Raw genomic sequence first — 16,800 nt, 5'->3', positions numbered from 1 at the left:
TGTTCCGATAGACACTTTGCTACGAAACAAATCAGTTTATACTTGGAATTTTGAAATTTATGACGAACGTAGGTATGGTTAAGATTCAAAATAAAATAATCTATTGAGAAAATTTACTTACATTGCCAGCTCCAAATGCATAGTCACCTTCTGTTTGATGTTGTCTTTGAAAGATTGCGGTGCTTCCGCTTGAATATTTCGAATACACAACATTGCATAACCAAATGGTAACCGAAATAGCCAACCGCGGCACTGAATAGTATTAATCCTCGTTGCTCTGGCCATGTCCCGGACAACGAAAAAAGGCGTTCGTTCAACACGAGTGGGTTCCTGATTTTTATATTACCGTCGAACTGAAAGACAGAGAATCGTTCCGATCGTGTCAAGGCGAACGAATATTAAAATGTGTTTGGTTGTGACATACGAAACTTTGCTATAAGAAATTACCAAGTGATATTTTATCGAATAATAAAATTACGTACTTTATTGGAAATTTCGTATGTTACAACCTAATGGAAAAGATGTGTCCTCTCACATTCATCGCCTACCGAAGTGTGTTTTTCGACTCACGAATTGAAACTATGATCGCTCGACTGCGAATTTCAATCCAACTTGCTCATCCGAGCCCAATCGATAAAAATTAAGATCGACGCGTAGTCGAAATACATATTTAACTACCGCATACTCCGCGAAGAAAAGATAATTGATGTTCACTGTTACTCCACTTTTCTTTCACGTGCACGTTGTGTTGCATTTATCTATGATTACAGTTGATTACAATTGGTCTGTCGGAAAGTTCCGTCGTTTTTTCATCGTGTACTCGAAACTTTAATATTCACTTTAAAATCGCTCTAAGAAGTTTCGAAGTCGTGTTTCAGTTCGTTGTTTGCAATCGAGAGGAAACACAAACCATTTATGTGTCAGTTTTTAAAACGTCAATGCGAACATACGATACGATTCGAAGACCGATAATGGAGCTCTGAATCCTATACTGTAAGAATATTATTTTTTGTTTAACGATACGACTAAAAAAAAAATAGATAAAAATATATATGAGATAAATAGAGGAGTGGATAATCACGCGTCCTTTCAGTTAGGAAGAAAATACAGTCATCGAACGAGAGAATATCGTGCACTGTTATATTTTCGTTGCATCATCGGTTCTTTCAATATGGTTTTCGCTTATTTACAGACAGAATCTACGACGAAACAGTTTCTGGGAGTGGGTGTCGCCATGTTGAAGCCACCGCCGCAGAATTTCTTCAAACTTTGATTAATCGTCGGAAGTACAGGCTCGTTCGTCGATTTCGGCTTCGACTCCTTCGACTTCTGTAGCTTCCTCTTCTGTGCGTAATATTTCATTTTCAACTCGCTCATTTGTCCGTTCATCCTGTCCATACCGACCCTATACTCGCTAATTTGGACCTCGTACATGCTCAGCTCCGCCAACATACACTGAAAATTTTAATTAACTTCTTTCTAAATGGAATAAGATTTCTCTTTATCGCGTTCCATTTTCAAATTAAAAGTCTGCTTATTAATGTAGAAAGGTCAAAGCGACGGATTTTAAAAGTATTACTCGTAGATTTGAAACCTCGATACAAATCGGTGTAGTTAATATTTATGTCGCGGTCCTCGGAAATTCGATATAATAGAAATTACCTTCATTTTCTGCCCTCTCTCGCGCAACGCCTTCTGAGTTTTGCTCAAAGAAACCATCGCTTCGGGTCCTGGGTGTTTCGACAATATTTCACGAAGGTTCATGTACAATTTCTCGGTATCTCTAATTTTCTTTTCCTTCTCGATCATGTCGCCGGCCATCCTCAACACTCGTTTTTGAAGAATTTGGATTTTCACCAATAGCTCGTAAGTAGAAGGATCGGAACCCTGTAAAAATATTTATCGAAAAGACTAACAAAAATATTAAGCAATGAGGCAATCGTGTTTTCGTATCGTTAATTATTTTTTTTACTTTCACGAGTTTTTGACGGTATATACCTCGAGTTTTCTCCATCTGTGAATGTTCAACGGAGTCTGCACTTCTTCCTCGAGCGCCATAACTTTGAGCCTTTCCTTGGTCAAGTCGCGGTTCAAGTGAAACACTTCCTGCCTGAGGTCGCTCATGTTCGCGATGTTCTTCATCAGTAAAACCTTCTCTGTCCTCAGATTCTTCACTTCTAGTTTCAACAGTCTGATCTCCTCCAATCTTTGATTATACTGAGCTTCGCCCTGATGAAGCGTCCCGTGCAGGACTTTTATTCGGCTGTATTGCAAGCTCAGCTCGTCGTTCCTCCTGACCAGTTGCGTGCCCAGAATGTCCCGCTCGTTCATCACGTTGTCGATGTCTTTCTTGTGACGTCCGATATCCGACTCGGCCTGCTGAAGCACCTGTCTCAGATTTTTCTCTTCCAGCTTCATCTCTTCGATCTCGTGTCTCAGATCGGTCACCCCTTTGCGGGTAGACTGCAACTCGATCTTCAGTGCCTCCTTTTCTTTCTCTACGCGACCACGAACTGCAAAATAAATAATAACTAATTCATTACTCAACGTAAGTATATACAGGGTGTTCGGCCACCCCTGGGAAAAATTTACATGAGCGATTCTAGAGGCCAAAATAAGACGAAAATCAAGAATACCAATTAGTTGATGGAGGCTTCGTTACAAAGTTATTAACGTTTAAAGTTCCGCCTGTAGAATGGCAACCTGCGTACAGCTGCGTTCGCGCGGAAGGTTGCGGCAGGCCAGTGCTAGTGGTTCTCACGCAGCATGAAAAATTCTACTTACCGACGCTATCGACAGCCTTAGATTTTTGTCCATTTAGGGAAATGCGAACACCTTACGTTGAATAAGATTCAACCTGTCTTATGAAAATCCAGAAGGGCATATCAAAACTCGCCCGACGAGATTTTCACAGAGAAAGGGTGAATGTCACTTCCGATATCATAACGTTGTGCACAAAAATCACCCACACGCGATCATACACGCCCCACAATCGTCCACAATGTCCGTAAGTATCCACAAATAATCCTTTCAGGCACTAACCACTATGCAATTAAATAAACACGCACCGCGATTACGGTATTCGTGAGTGACTATGTGTACCTGTATCACGATTGTTCCGAGTTACTTACGAATAGAAACGTTCTTAATTTTTCAAATACACTACAATTTAAAAATGTAAAAAGGAATCGTAGGATAAATGAAATTTTCCCATCGATTTGCGTTCACGTCGAAGAATGTAACAATACTAGCAGCTGACTGTGCCATCGATCGACGAGGTTCTGAGAAACAAATGCCGAAAAGGACCCCGATTCTACGTCACTCGTCTCGCTTATCTCTCTCTCTCACACACACACATCACACAAACACATGCACTCTACGCTCAGTGGAGACAAAGGGCAACATCGGCACGTGTTTGGCCAGCTAGTTAGTCGTAAAAAAGAATCAGTCAAGACAGTTCACGCGACACATTTTAGAGATATTTCATTCAGTTATGTATTATCGAGCATGTAAGAAATACAGTGATATAAACAATCAGCGAATACTTATTAAATTCCTTTTTATATTTTTAAATTAAAGTGTATTTGAAAAATTAATAACAATTCTATTCGTAAGTAATTCTGAAGAATCGTGGTGCACGTACACATAGTCACTCACGAATACCGTAATTGCGGTGCGTGTTTATTTAATTGCATAGTGGTTAGTGCCTGAAAGGATTATTTGTGGATACTTACGGACATTGTGGACGATTGTGGGGCGTGTATGATCGCGTGTGGGTGATTTTTGTGCACAACGTTATGGTATCGGAAGTGACATTCACCCTTTCTCTGTGAAAATCTCGTCGGGCGAGTTTTGATATGCCCTTCTGGATTTTCATAAGACAGGTTGAATCTTATTCAACGTAAGGTGTTCGCATTTCCCTAAATGGACAAAAATCTAAGGCTGTCGATAGCGTCGGTAAGTAGAATTTTTCATGCTGCGTGAGAACCACTAGCACTGGCCTCCCGCAACCTTCCGCGCGAACGCAGCTGTACGCAGGTTGCCATTCTACAGGCGGAACTTTAAACGTTAATAACTTTGTAACGAAGCCTCCATCAACTAATTGGTATTCTTGATTTTCGTCTTATTTTGGCCTCTAGAATCGCTCATGTAAATTTTTCCCAGGGGTGGCCGAACACCCTGTATAACAATCATCTCGTAAAAATATCGACAATGGAGCTGACAAATTCGACCTCCTTTTCTATTTATTAAATCAATGTTGGCAGAACAGGTGGAAAGTAGTTGCAATTATTATACATACAGGGTGTTTGGCCACCCCTGGGAAAAATTTTAATGAGAAAATTTTAGAGAATAGCAATTTGGTGATTGAGGCTAAGTTAAAAAGTTATTAACGTTTAAAGTTCAATTTGTTATGACGAACTAAATATTATATGTTTGATTTGGCTTAATTTTGATTAAAAAAATGATTGTATCGATCCATAAAAATTTATTCTTCCACGTGTGAGTAGGGCACCGGGTGATGAATCTGGCATCTATGCAAAGACCACGGAGGGTCGACAAAGACAAAATGACATATGCCCTCTTTCTCGATTCACCGAAGCTGCCCAAAGTAAGTTCGGACCGTCTCGTGGGAGTCGAGAGAAAAAGGCTCACACTTCCCTTCTCGCTCTTCAACAACTAATATCCGATCTCCCGTCAACAGGTCTCCACTGGCCTCTGCTGACCGCTGCTGACCACGCCTGGAATTTCTGACAACGTATAACGATTACGACTGGATACTGTTAGCCTCTCCCAGCCTCTGCTGGCCTCTGCTGACCACCGCTTATATTTCTGACAACGTATAACGATTACTACTGACTTCTGCCTGACTCCGCTGGACTCTGCTGACCGCTACTGACCACTCCTGATACTTCTGACAACGTATAACGATTACAACTTGCTACTGCCTGCCCCTGCTGGACTCTGCTTGCCACTGCTTGCAACTGCTAGCCTCTGCTGACCACAGCTGACCACCCCTGATGCTTCCGACAACGTATAACGATTACTACTTGTTACTGCTTGCCCCTGCTGGACTCTACTTGCCTCTGCATGCCTCTGCTGGCCTCCGTTGGCCTCTGCTCACCGCTGCTGACCACTGCTGACCACCGCTTATATTTCTGGCAACGTATAACGATTACTACTGGCTACTGCCAGCCTCTGCTGACCTCTGCCAGCATCTCCCGACCTAAGCTGGCCTCTGCCAACATCTCCCGACGTCAGCTGACCATCGCTGACCACTGCTGACCGTTACTGACAACTTGTGACATGATGTAATATAATATAATATGTTTATATGTATTAAAGTTTTGTATAATGTAAATCTATGGCAATAAATGATATAATTACAAAGAATTCTATGTATTCTCATCATTTTTTACCCCTCTTTCACTCTCCAAATAGAAATGACGCCATTTCTAAGATTTCCTGAAAATTCTCGGATCCCTGAAACTTACCGGCGTCCCTGAAACTTCTCGGAATCCCTGAAATTTCCAAGAAGTTCCAGGCAGCGGCTAAAATTCCGGCCTGAATTTTTCGGCAAAAATTTTAAAGAGCTGTTACGTAATATTACGTAATATTACGTAACATTACGTAACAGCTCTTCGAAAATTTCTCGCGGCCGGAATTTTTTGGGGAAAATTACGTAATATTACGTAACATTATGTAATATTACGTAATATTACGTAATAGCTCTTCAAAATTTCTCGCGGCCGGAATTTTTCGGCAAAAATTACGTAATATTACGTAACATTATGTAATATTACGTAACATTACGTAATAGCTCTTCAAAATTTCTCGCGGCCGGAATTTTTCGGCAAAAATTACGTAATATTACGTAACATTATGTAATATTACGTAACATTACGTAATAGCTCTTCAAAATTTCTCCGGCCGGAATTTTTCGGCAAGAATTATGTAATGTTACGTAATATTACGTAATATTACGTAATGACGTCATTTCCAGGAATTCGCAAAAATTCCTGGCGGCGGGAAATTTGAAATCTTTCCGGGGAACTTAGAAAATTTTAAAAGATTCGGAGTGTCTTATAACTAAGGGAATGATTTCGATAGGAAAAGAAGGGTAGAAATGATGAAAACACATAGAATTCTTTGAAATTATATCATTTATTGCCATAGATTTACATTATACAACACTTTAATACATATAAACATATTATATTACATTACATCGTGTCACAATTTGTCAGCAACGGTCAGCAGTGGTCAGCGATGGTCAGCGATGGTCAGCGATGGTCAGTTGACGTCGGGAGATATTGGCAGAGGTCAGCAGAGGGTGGCAGGAGTCGTAGTAATCGTTGTACGTTGCCAGAAACATAAGCGGTGGTCAGCAGAGGCCAGCAGTGGCAAGCAGAGATTACCAGGGGCGAATAGTAGCAAGTAGTAAGCGTTATATGTTGTCAGAAGGATCAGAGGTGGTCAGCAGCGGTCAGCAGAGACGAGCAGAGGCATGCAGTGGCAAGCAGAGATCAGTGCTGACCACTGCTGAACGTTGTTAACAACTTCTGACATGATATAATGTAATATAATATATTTATATGTATTAAAACTTTGTATACTGTAAATCTATGACAATAAATGATATAATTTCAAAGAATTCTACGTTTTCTCATCATTTTTACCTTTCTTTTCCTCTAACCATTATTCCCTTAGCTATAAAATACATGCCACCTCTTCGCAAGGGTGTTAGCATTTTGAAAATGTTCTGGGCGCTTTGGAAATCCGGATGGTAAAACGCTTAAGATTGTCGTGGAATAGTTCGTTATTGCCAACGATAGATGGCGCTTATTTTTGGACCTCAAACCCCCTGGTGCTAAAACGCCCAAGTTTGTCGTGGAATAGTTCGTTACCTTCAACGCTAGATGGCGTTTATTTATCGACCTCAAACCCTCTGGTGCTAAAACGCCCAAGTTTGTCGTGGAATAGTTTGCTACCTTCAACGCTAGATGGCGTTTATTTATCGACCTCAAACCCTCTGGTGCTAAAACGCCCAAGTTTGTCGTGGAATAGTTTGTTACCTTCAACGCTAGATGGCGTTTATTTATCGTTCTCATGCCTTCTGCTGCTAAAACGCCCAAGTTTGTCGTGGGATAGTTAGTATTGTCCACGCTAAATGGATTTCTCGGCTGCCAAGGGCTTTTTAGCACCAGAAGGTATGAGATCGATAAATAAACGTCTAGCGTTGAAGGTAACGAATTATTCCACGACAAACTTGGGCGTTTTAGCACCAGAGGGTTTGAGGTCGATAAATAAACGCCATCTAGCGTTGAAGGTAACGAATTATTCCACGACAAACTTGGGCGTTTTAGCACCAGAGGGTTTGAGGTCAAAAAATAAGCGCCATCTATTGTTGAAAGTAACAAACTATTCCACGACAAACTTGGGCGGCTCTTTCGACTCCCACGAGGCGGTTCGAAATTACTTCGGATAGCTTCGGAAAATCGTGATAGTTAATAACTTTTTAACAAAGCCTCAATCAACAAATTAGTATTCTTGATTCTCGTCTTATTTTGCTCTCTAGAATCTCCCATTAAAATGTTTCCCAGGGGTAGCCGAACACCCTGTATAATGGAAATGTATTTGATTGTATTTGGAAAAATTGGTAATCTTATTCCTACGTATTATCGAATAGTTCTTTCTCAACGTTGTGTTTGGGGGAAAAATTTTCTGTCGATCAAAACTCGAAATGATTATTTTTGAATTACAATTTCAAGTAAATTGCGTCCAAGTCTGATTTATAGTAATTATCCTAGACGAAGCATGTACAAAAATATGTAGAGCCAGCTTACGGAACTCCTCTTTGATCAGACCGGCCTCCTTCGACACGATATCCTCTTTCAGCTGTTCGATCTGATGGTTGACTACCTTCAGCTTGTTCTTCAGCTCCTGTATCTCATCCTGTGCCTCCGTTAAGGCTTTATTGTACGAGTTCCTCTCCGCGCGAACTGCCTCGAAAAGATTTTGCTGCTGTCTGTATCTCGCCTCGGACTCCGCCAGCCGTTTTTTGTAACTAAAAATCTCGACTTGCTTCAGCTTCGACTCGCTCAAGTGGTACTCCACCTATTAAAGCGACGAAATTAGTTCGATCGGAACGCGTACTATCGTTGATTGGGACTAGAAATGCAAAAATCGAGGTTCGTGCACCGAACGAGGTCGAAAGTTCTTGAAAAATAATCTTAAAATATACTACGATAAAGATTACAAAACTAAAAATTGTAAAAAAGAAGATATTGTGAGAAAGACTGACGAGAGCTTCTGATTGTTTTATTTATTCGTGCTGCAAGAGGACAAAAGGATTAAAATCAACACGTTATTACGTTATTATAAGTCTCTTCTTTTTTCTAAACATTGCACGTCCGAACGAATTTGAACAAAATGAAGTTGCATATGTTTGAAAAATTACTTCTAATTATAATTGTATATCAAGAGCTATAATGTATACAATTTTCAAGCTTGGGTCAACACCCCGTACCAAAATCTTTATTTTCATAAAAAAAAGACTCACCTGTTGAGCCAAGTTCTGAGTCTCCAGTTTATGTTTGTCCCTTTCCTTCTCCGCCGCGGCCAATTCTTTCTTGACCTCGACGATATCTTGGGTCAGGTCGTCGAATTCCCGCTCGATCTTCCGTCTGCTGTACTCGTACACGATCATCTCGTGATTCTGTTTCTTGATTTGTTCCTCCATGTTCTCCTTGGTGCGAGCCAGGACATTTTTCTCGCGCGACAAAACGTCGAACTGGTTTTGCTTGTCTATCTGTTGTTTTCGAAGCAAAGCCATTTGGTGTTCCGCGTTCTTGCTGTCCGCGTGTGCTTGTTTCAGCTGTTGCTCGAGGGACGTTAGCTCCATTTCGAGCTTTTGCACCCGCTTTGCCATCGCGTCTCTCTCGATTCTATTCCGTTCCACGGACTCCTTCATTCTGAAACGTAACGGCGAGAAGACAGCTTCTTGAAAATACCCCAGAACTCTGTAAGGAACATTACCTGTTTATGGTTTGCGTAGTTTGTTTCAGTTGCTTGTCCTTCTCCGCGATCTCTTTATCTTGGTGTTCGATTTGCGCGCTGGCGTTGTCCAAGTCCGTTTGCAGATTCAGTCGTTTCACCGTCAGTTTGCTGATCTCCTTTTGCATCTTTTCGCCGGACAATCTCTGCTCCTTCAGCAACGTTTCGAGCTTCATGACGTTGGCCGCCGCCGTTTGTATGGTCGTGTTCGCGGACTATAAATTAAACAAATACACGCACAGAGTGCTGCCGTATTAAACAGGGAAACTTATATAAATTCAGGACCCCGAAACTATTTATTTACCTCCAAATCCGTCGTTTTCTCGGCGAGTTCCTCTTGCAGATGATGCATCTCATCCTCTATCCTCTGCCTGACTCTTCGCTCCCTCGAAAGTTCGCTCAACTTCAAATCCAGCTCCTCTCGCATGTCGTTCGTTTGCTGGTCCATCTCGCCGTTCTTTTTCTCGAGTTCCTCGGTGTACAGAACCATATTTTTCAGTCGTTGTCTCAACGTATCCATCTCGCTGACGAGCCTTTCCTTCTCCTTCATCAGATTCTCCTTCTGCTTGGCGGCGCTGACGCTGTTGATCCGGTCAGTCACGATTATTTACGAACCTTTAATATGTAACTCGAAGATCAAATCTTACTCTTCTCCGGCCGCGAGTTGTCTGTTCTTTTGCTCGATCTCCTGATTCAGTTGCGTGACGTTCAATCGCAGATTCTCGATCAATTCTTGCGCGTTTTGCTCGCGCGTGTGGGCGGCGTCCGCCCTCTTTATCGTGTTCACGATATCCTCCTTCAACTTTTCGATCTCGTCGTCGTTGTTCGAGATCGTATCCGTAAGCTCCTCTATCTTCCGGTGGTTCTCTTCCACCTCGCTCTGAAATAACATAATTACATCAACGGAGTAACCAATGTTCCAGAATCTCGATATCTTCACAACAGATTTTAAAATCAATCCTGAAAATATTATCTCTCTACGAGCACATTCTAAACTGAGTATCAAAAGAATCAATTAAGGTGCGTAGAGTCGTTTGGATTTGCCGAATTTAAAAACAAAAAAGACGATTGTACCTCTAATAAATGATTCTTCTCTAACAGTTCTTTCTCTATTCGATGAGCATTATAGAGAGACTCGTAGAGTTTAGTGTATTCGACCAAGAAAGGGGCCAACGCTTCGTTGCCTTTCATTTCCTTCAGGATCTAAAAAATAGAATTTTTATACAGATTATTAAACGGACTATCTAAACTTCAATTATAATATAATTGATATAAGCAATCGGTATAAAATTGTTCAGCTATTTTACAGTTAAAAATTAGTGTTTATATCACGTTATTAGCATTTATTGTTGGGGATTCCAACATGTTATTAACGTGCACCTCATTTAGTTAATATTAGTTTAAATTACTTAATTAGCAATTTGGCAAGTACTGATTCTGTCAAGTACTTTTTTTTTGGCAAGTAAATTTTGGCAAATACTGATTGCAAGATTCCCACCTTGGAGTAATTCTTCTCGAGTTCGCAAAACGTGCTGCTGGCCGAGCTTCCGTCCGACGTAGCTTCGCTGCTCTCGCTCCCATCATCCTGAAACGTGTTAATCCACCATGCTGGCAGGATATTCTTCTCGTATTTTTTATTACTTTATCATAATCATCGTCACCTAGCCGCGCCACTGACTGACGGTTGCCGTGAACATTAATCGCGTTAAGAATCTCGTAAGACTTTCAGAACTGCAGCAGCGTTTCATAAATCTCGCGATCTGAGTCTGAGACTTTGTTTGTCATCATAAATATCTTCAGATCAGACGTATATCGAACACAGATCGAACATTTAAAGGGGTATTTTTAAGTCTTTTAATGATAATACGAAAAGATGTTTTAAACATTTTTTAGACATTATTGCGAATTCTGTTTGGAAAATTCGATTGAACTTTACTTTACCAAGATTATCAAGATACTTTTATAGAATCTGGTAGAATTAGTTTAGACTGCATATGAGCTTAATAAAAATTCTAAAACGTTGATAGGTAAATTCCTTTACACGTTGACAATTCATAAGTCTCAGACTAAAATTATCGTTCATAAAATATAAATTAAATCACGTTATGGCAATAGAATGAAAGAAAATAAAATATTTTAAATACACCCTCTGACGTTATAGAAATATTTTTTGAATAATGTTTTGTAAAATTCCTTACCGCTGATAGTCGCGCGGTTAGGTTATAGATAGTTGAAATAATTCAATTCTAATAACAACATCGGCTTCCTTCGCTGTTTCGTCTTGATTTTCGTTCGTCTCGGTTGCCATTATCTTTGCCGATTTGTTAGATTGCAAAAAGTTACAAAGTATAATATTTTAATAAATCACACGTGTAAAGATGAACAAGAAACAACTCTACGAGAATCGAGTATAAACTGATTAAATACGATTTCACGGCGCTACAATTGCGCGCAATTAATGAAAACAAAAACTAGTCTCAACGAAGAAAATTTTTTTAATACATCGACAAAACGAAGATATATTAATCGTCGCGTATGATTTTTATAGAAAATTGTGACACAGAAAAAAATAATTTTTTATTTTTGTACTTTACGAGATGAATCCAAAATGAATTCCAATAGTACAATAAATAAATATAAAATCAAGTTTTTCTAAGTTTTTTACGTTTAGATTAATACACGTTTAAATGTATTGAAATGATTATATTTTAAATATTAACAACATTTACTTACACCGTCTAAGCCAGCGTTCATCTCCATGTCCATCATGGTGTCGGTTTAAAATGTTCAGAGAAACTTGATAAAATCGAATTTCCTAATTTCACTAGTCTCTCAAAACCTTAATAAACAAGAACTTGTAACGACACTCTGGAGTAACTGTGCGTCGTCAAATAATTCTACTTAATTAATAGTTTGTTACTCGATTGCAAGAACACTAACATTTAATTCTAAACGAGGAATTAGAAACTTTTGAGCTAAAATGTGAGGCGGTAACAGTTTAGAAAAATATAAGCAAGATATCTAGCAATTAAAATTTTATTTATTTTTAAACAGAAATTCTAATGATAGCCAAGTTATTCTTAAGAGCATATATCCAGGAAATGATGGAATTCTAACGAGTAGCAGAAAACAACACTGTGCGGAAGAATGTGCTTTTCAACCTTCACTATCGCGATTTGACCTTGTTGATTAGTATCCATGGAAGCGTCCGGGGAATCCCAATTTCCTGACAAAATGCAGGAAATCAATAGCCACAGATATTTTCTTTACGTACCATGAGTTGGATATTTTCGTAGAAACTGGGAAACAAAGATAATAACGCGCGAAAGGTTTGAGAATGTATGACCACGAAAAAAAAATAATCACACCATAATCGAGATACAGAATAAACTTATCGTTTAATGGGACTCGTAAAATATCAATGGTTCTAGAGCAAGATTGAATCTTGCGCATTTTCGAGAAAAAAATTCAGTACGGTCGGAACTTTAAACGTTAATAACTTTCATTTCGTTAAAAAATAAAATTTCTGAAATTTCATTTTCTGTCTCACTTCCTCTTGTGTTCATTTCTAAATCTGTTGATAACGTTGCGAGTGACACGGAAATGGTAATGGGGCTCTAGAGTCCCAGAGAATCGGGCCGAAAAAATACATTAGGTGATAGGTCCACTCGTATACCTTTTCTGTGGTGCTACAATAAAATAATTAAATCAATTTAAGGAGTTCTTTCTACACCTTATCGATGCTGAGATATTTTCCGAAGCTGGTACTTTTGATTCCTTTCGCTAGTAGCGCTGCAATGTTATTCCATTCTGATCGATAACGTTCTATGATACATTACTTTCATAATTACTTATTCTACACTCCAAGTAAGTTAAAAGCAATTTGAAAATTAAACCTGTGTACTAGCAAAGTTATCAGTCTCGTGCATCATAAATTCTCCGTTTTTAACGTATTTGCTATGTTGTCTGTATATAATGTTCGGGAATTCGCGACGGATATTTGTTGTTTACGGTAAATGTCCTTTATTTATCGTATGACAAAACATAATGCGAATATCAGTTACTTATATCGTATATATACATAATTTACAATCGTAAACGTAAATAATACAAATATATATCTGTAAGGTTTACAGTATTAATAAAGACAGTTCACGAATATAAGTTGAGGGCATGGAAGAACTTATACATTTTCCACCCATAAATTTCTGAGTACAATATTTTCGATACGATAGATAGTTTCGTTATTCGTATGACTGCTTACCGGCAGCAACCACATATCCCTTACAAGTACGTATAAGAGTACGATACGGTAATGTTAACAGCGAATATAGCCCAGAGATTAATTCCTATACTTGTAAATTGGTACCCCGTTTCGATTCCTCGATATGATCGCTAATTGATATAGGATCTCCGATCGTAGACCTTATTCGTGTAAATATTTACAAAGCAAGTTCACTTACAGCTATAGCCCAGATAATGATCCGCTGAAGTCGTAGTCTTTCGCACACTTTCGACGAATTCAGGTAGTTTCGATGCGCAGACAAATGTTCACGAAAAAGAAAAACTGTTCGCTTCTTCCATTCACGGCATGTCATTAATATTGGAATTCGGAACGTTCAACAGACGGATGGACGGTCAAAAGTGCGCGAAGGACGAGGTTGCATCGCGCAAGGCATACTAAAATCTACGTCTTATTGTCGCGTCACAACATTTTTTAACGGCACGCTATAAATAAACGAACAGCAGCATCGTTTCTACCTCGATCGTCGATCGTCCACGCGGCGATCGACGCTGTTTCCAACTAATACGCAATAACTATCGATACTCGCATGCTCGGCCCTAATTCGCGTCTTAGGCTACACGTGGAAGATGCTCGATCGCACGCTGAGCAGCACTCTACGGTAATGGAAGACATGGATTTCGTTTACGTCGCTCGGACAGCTAACTTAAACGCTAATGTTCGTTAAGTACGCGCTGATCGTGGCTTCCTGTCAAACTTTTATGATACAATCAACCTTAAAGAACTAGGCGTACATAGACCGCGTCGATGCACGTTCAACGTCGCATCGCGCCCACGTAGAAATATCGTTTATTGCATAATACACACATTGCACGTCGGTGTCCCGTTCACACGCCTCAATCGGAATAAACGCGAGAAACGCGTTCACCTGTACGATAAATCTTTGCAAGCCTTTCCCCGCGAACGCGTCAAGCCGCCCCGTGCGTCGGAGCGCGTGAACCGAACCTTGCGTAGAGAACTCTTAAGCCTAAAAGCGATTATACTACCAACGACGGGTGTATTCTCTCGATCGCGTGTCATCGACGAGATATTCGCGAGAAACACGCGCCGGAAGATGAAAAGGTATAGGAAAAACGGAACGTTTACCCAGTAAAACTAACCTTACGCGCTAACCGGTGGCTAACCTACGAGATATGTCGATTCGTGCCTGTCCCCCATCGCCCGGTTCTCCTTCGTCCTGCTCAAGGTATAAGGTCACAGTTGCAGGCAGTACCGCCGTGGCCGTTGTCACACTGAGCCATGCACCACAGGTCCCAGTCGACGGGGTCCTCCGTCGAGTCGACTTTGGCGGGAGCATTCAGGTTCGAGATTCCAACGTCCACGGAGCTCTCCCACTCTTCGTTGTTCAACAGAACGTCCTCGATTCCCAACGACTGCATTTTATGTTTGCTTCTACGATCCTTCGCGACGTCGACGAGAGCTGCAGCTTCCGACATGCTCGATCGTTCGTCCACCGAATCGCGACTGTAGGAATCCTGGAACGATACGTCCAACCGCGGGGCGTCGTCTGTTTCGAGGGTCCAGGTCCCGTGGCAGGAACAACCGCGTCGACGGATCATCGACTCCCTGAATACGCGACAGATCTGCGAATCGTCGAAGAGCAGGGGATCGTTTCCTGGACCGTTGCACGGGATCAGGCAGAGCCCGAGGAGGCGCTGGGTCGGGTACCGGCCTCCGGTGGACTGAAGGACGAGTCTCTGCTGGTGGTCGCAAACTCCCGTAACCTCCAGGCTCCTATCCCGTGCTAGGCACAAGCGAACGCATGCGTCCTCGAGCGGACGCGCCTTGGCGCCTGCCAACAGCAACGCCAGCAACACCCATCGGAGCATAGGCGTCATCTGAAACTGATGGCTAATCAATACCATAGGCGAACGAGGAACTCCGCGTTCCGATAGTCCACGGAGGAACTATCCGGAGGGATCGGTTATGGCAATCGGGGAATTCCTCGGGTTCGAACGGTGTCTCTTTTCCTCCCTCTGTCCCCGAAATACAGGGTCTACCACAACGAGCGAACCGGTGGACGATTCCTCGAGGAAAAATAAACGGAAAATGAGAGGAGTAACGTTTCCCTCTTCGAGCAATCGTTTCACGGGGAAATTGGAGTTTTGAAAGTGAAAACTGTTTCACCGTTTGAGATTAGTAATGGCTGAACCCAGTGGCCCTGATCAAAGAAGGCTCCCGAAATGGACGTTTCAAAATCTCAGCGTTAATCGTATATGATACGAGAGAACTAAGTAAATTTGTTTTGTATAGAGAAACATTAACCTTTTGTCGTATAATAACGTGTCTGACTTGTTAGAATTCTTGAAGTCAAGTTTCACAATCATAAGGCTACTCGCTCGTCATCGAATCTTATACACTTTTAGATTGTACGAACAAATTTAAACAAAATTAAATAGTATACCTTTGCAAACTATTACATCGTACATCAAGGGGTTAACTAAAGATTTTGCGATTTTTTGCGATTAAAATCATTGTCAGATGTTCAGACACTGAACGTAACAAATAGCGTAGATATTAATTATCGTCGATTCGTTATGGAACGCACTGTATCCCTGAACCTCGGTTGGCACGCGGATAGAGAGAGTAATACCAGGATCTTGGTATCCGTTATCGGTTTTGGGTGCCGTGTGTCGATAACTAGTCTCTCTGCTACGAGTTTGCTTGTGGAATGAGGCGTGCAGACCGGGCAACCTTTACGATAAATTTCTACTAATTGTCACGGCTGGTTGTACCGTCCTACCGTGCGATCACTTTGTTTTATTTCCGTCGTCCAACGTTTTTCCCGCATCGAAGATTTACGTTCTTTCGCGGGGGATCGCGAGCAACGAATCGATCTTCGATTCGCGTAAATTTCTTCGTGCAAAGTTTAAAAATAGTACACGATCCTCGCAGAGACGATTACACGATTACCTGGTACGGTATTTTATTGCCTGATCCGCTTTTGCCTGGCGTTTTAATTAAACCGTAAGCTATTTGTACATAAATTACGTACAGAATCGTTGAAACAACGCACCGATTGCTTGTAAAAAACATAATTGACCGATCGACGTACGTTCCTTGGCGGAAATTGAAATCAATTATCGATGAAGGATTGTCATCAATATCGTGTCCCTGAATCGAATCGTAACTATTCTCCTTCCTGATGGTTTCGTGGAGGGGACAACGGAAAACTCGAAATAAAAAACACGCGCGTGGGACGTTGACACTTACCTTTTTTTATCCTAATCTGACATTCGCGATACGGAGCGTCTCTGGTCCGGGCACAGCGAGCTGATCGTGCAAAATGAAGAGAGAGATTTGTGGCTTTACGACGCACGCCGTTGGCTTGAATGTTTGATTACCGAGAGCATGTATCGTATTAACTATCATTGGCCCTATCAACTGGTACAGTCTGATTACGTACTAGCGTATCGAACGAGCGTAATAAACGATAACGTTCT

At 41.0% G+C, this 16,800-nt stretch overlaps 2 protein-coding genes across 3 annotated transcripts; both read right to left on the bottom strand.

Annotated features, from left to right (window-relative positions):
- Positions 1–753: 753 nt before the first annotated feature.
- On the bottom strand, positions 754–12,004 carry LOC143347820 (cilia- and flagella-associated protein 58). Its single transcript, XM_076777380.1, has 11 exons — positions 11,788–12,004; positions 10,553–10,639; positions 10,129–10,257; positions 9,702–9,934; positions 9,359–9,635; positions 9,037–9,269; positions 8,561–8,972; positions 7,845–8,115; positions 1,999–2,513; positions 1,663–1,887; positions 754–1,455 (listed from the first exon to the last, which is right to left on the bottom strand). Exons 1-11 carry the CDS (start codon positions 11,821–11,823, stop codon positions 1,183–1,185), a joined length of 2,691 nt encoding a protein of 896 aa, XP_076633495.1. The 5' UTR covers positions 11,824–12,004; the 3' UTR covers positions 754–1,182.
- Positions 12,005–13,053: 1,049 nt separating this feature from the next.
- On the bottom strand, positions 13,054–16,708 carry LOC143347845 (uncharacterized). Of its 2 annotated transcripts, none has more exons than XM_076777425.1 (2): positions 16,571–16,708; positions 13,054–15,195 (listed from the first exon to the last, which is right to left on the bottom strand). In XM_076777425.1, exon 2 carries the CDS (start codon positions 15,193–15,195, stop codon positions 14,539–14,541), a length of 657 nt encoding a protein of 218 aa, XP_076633540.1. In that variant the 5' UTR covers positions 16,571–16,708; the 3' UTR covers positions 13,054–14,538. The 2 variants fall into 2 exon arrangements, with proteins under 2 accessions (XP_076633540.1, XP_076633541.1); XM_076777426.1 differs by having other exon boundaries at positions 13,054–15,201; positions 16,571–16,680.
- Between the last annotated feature and the right edge of the window lie 92 nt (positions 16,709–16,800).

This window comes from Colletes latitarsis, chromosome 11 (genome assembly GCF_051014445.1).
Source record: "Colletes latitarsis isolate SP2378_abdomen chromosome 11, iyColLati1, whole genome shotgun sequence".
Classification (NCBI taxonomy): domain Eukaryota; kingdom Metazoa; phylum Arthropoda; class Insecta; order Hymenoptera; family Colletidae; genus Colletes; species Colletes latitarsis.
This window is presented reverse-complemented; position numbering and strand designations above follow the sequence as displayed.

What these genes read in the sequence shown, in the direction of transcription:
- LOC143347820 (XM_076777380.1), bottom strand. Translation starts at nt 11,823, where the DNA reads ATGATGGACATGGAGATGAACGCTGGCTTAGACGGT. An exon ending in ACTACGCAAACCATAAACAG is followed by an intron (nt 8,973 to 9,036) that starts GTAATGTTCCTT and finishes GTTACGTTTCAG; the next exon opens with AATGAAGGAGTCCGTGGAAC. An exon ending in ACAGATGGAGAAAACTCGAG is followed by an intron (nt 1,888 to 1,998) that starts GTATATACCGTC and finishes ATATTTTTACAG; the next exon opens with GGTTCCGATCCTTCTACTTA.
- LOC143347845 (XM_076777425.1), bottom strand. Translation starts at nt 15,195, where the DNA reads ATGACGCCTATGCTCCGATGGGTGTTGCTGGCGTTGCTGTTGGCAGGC.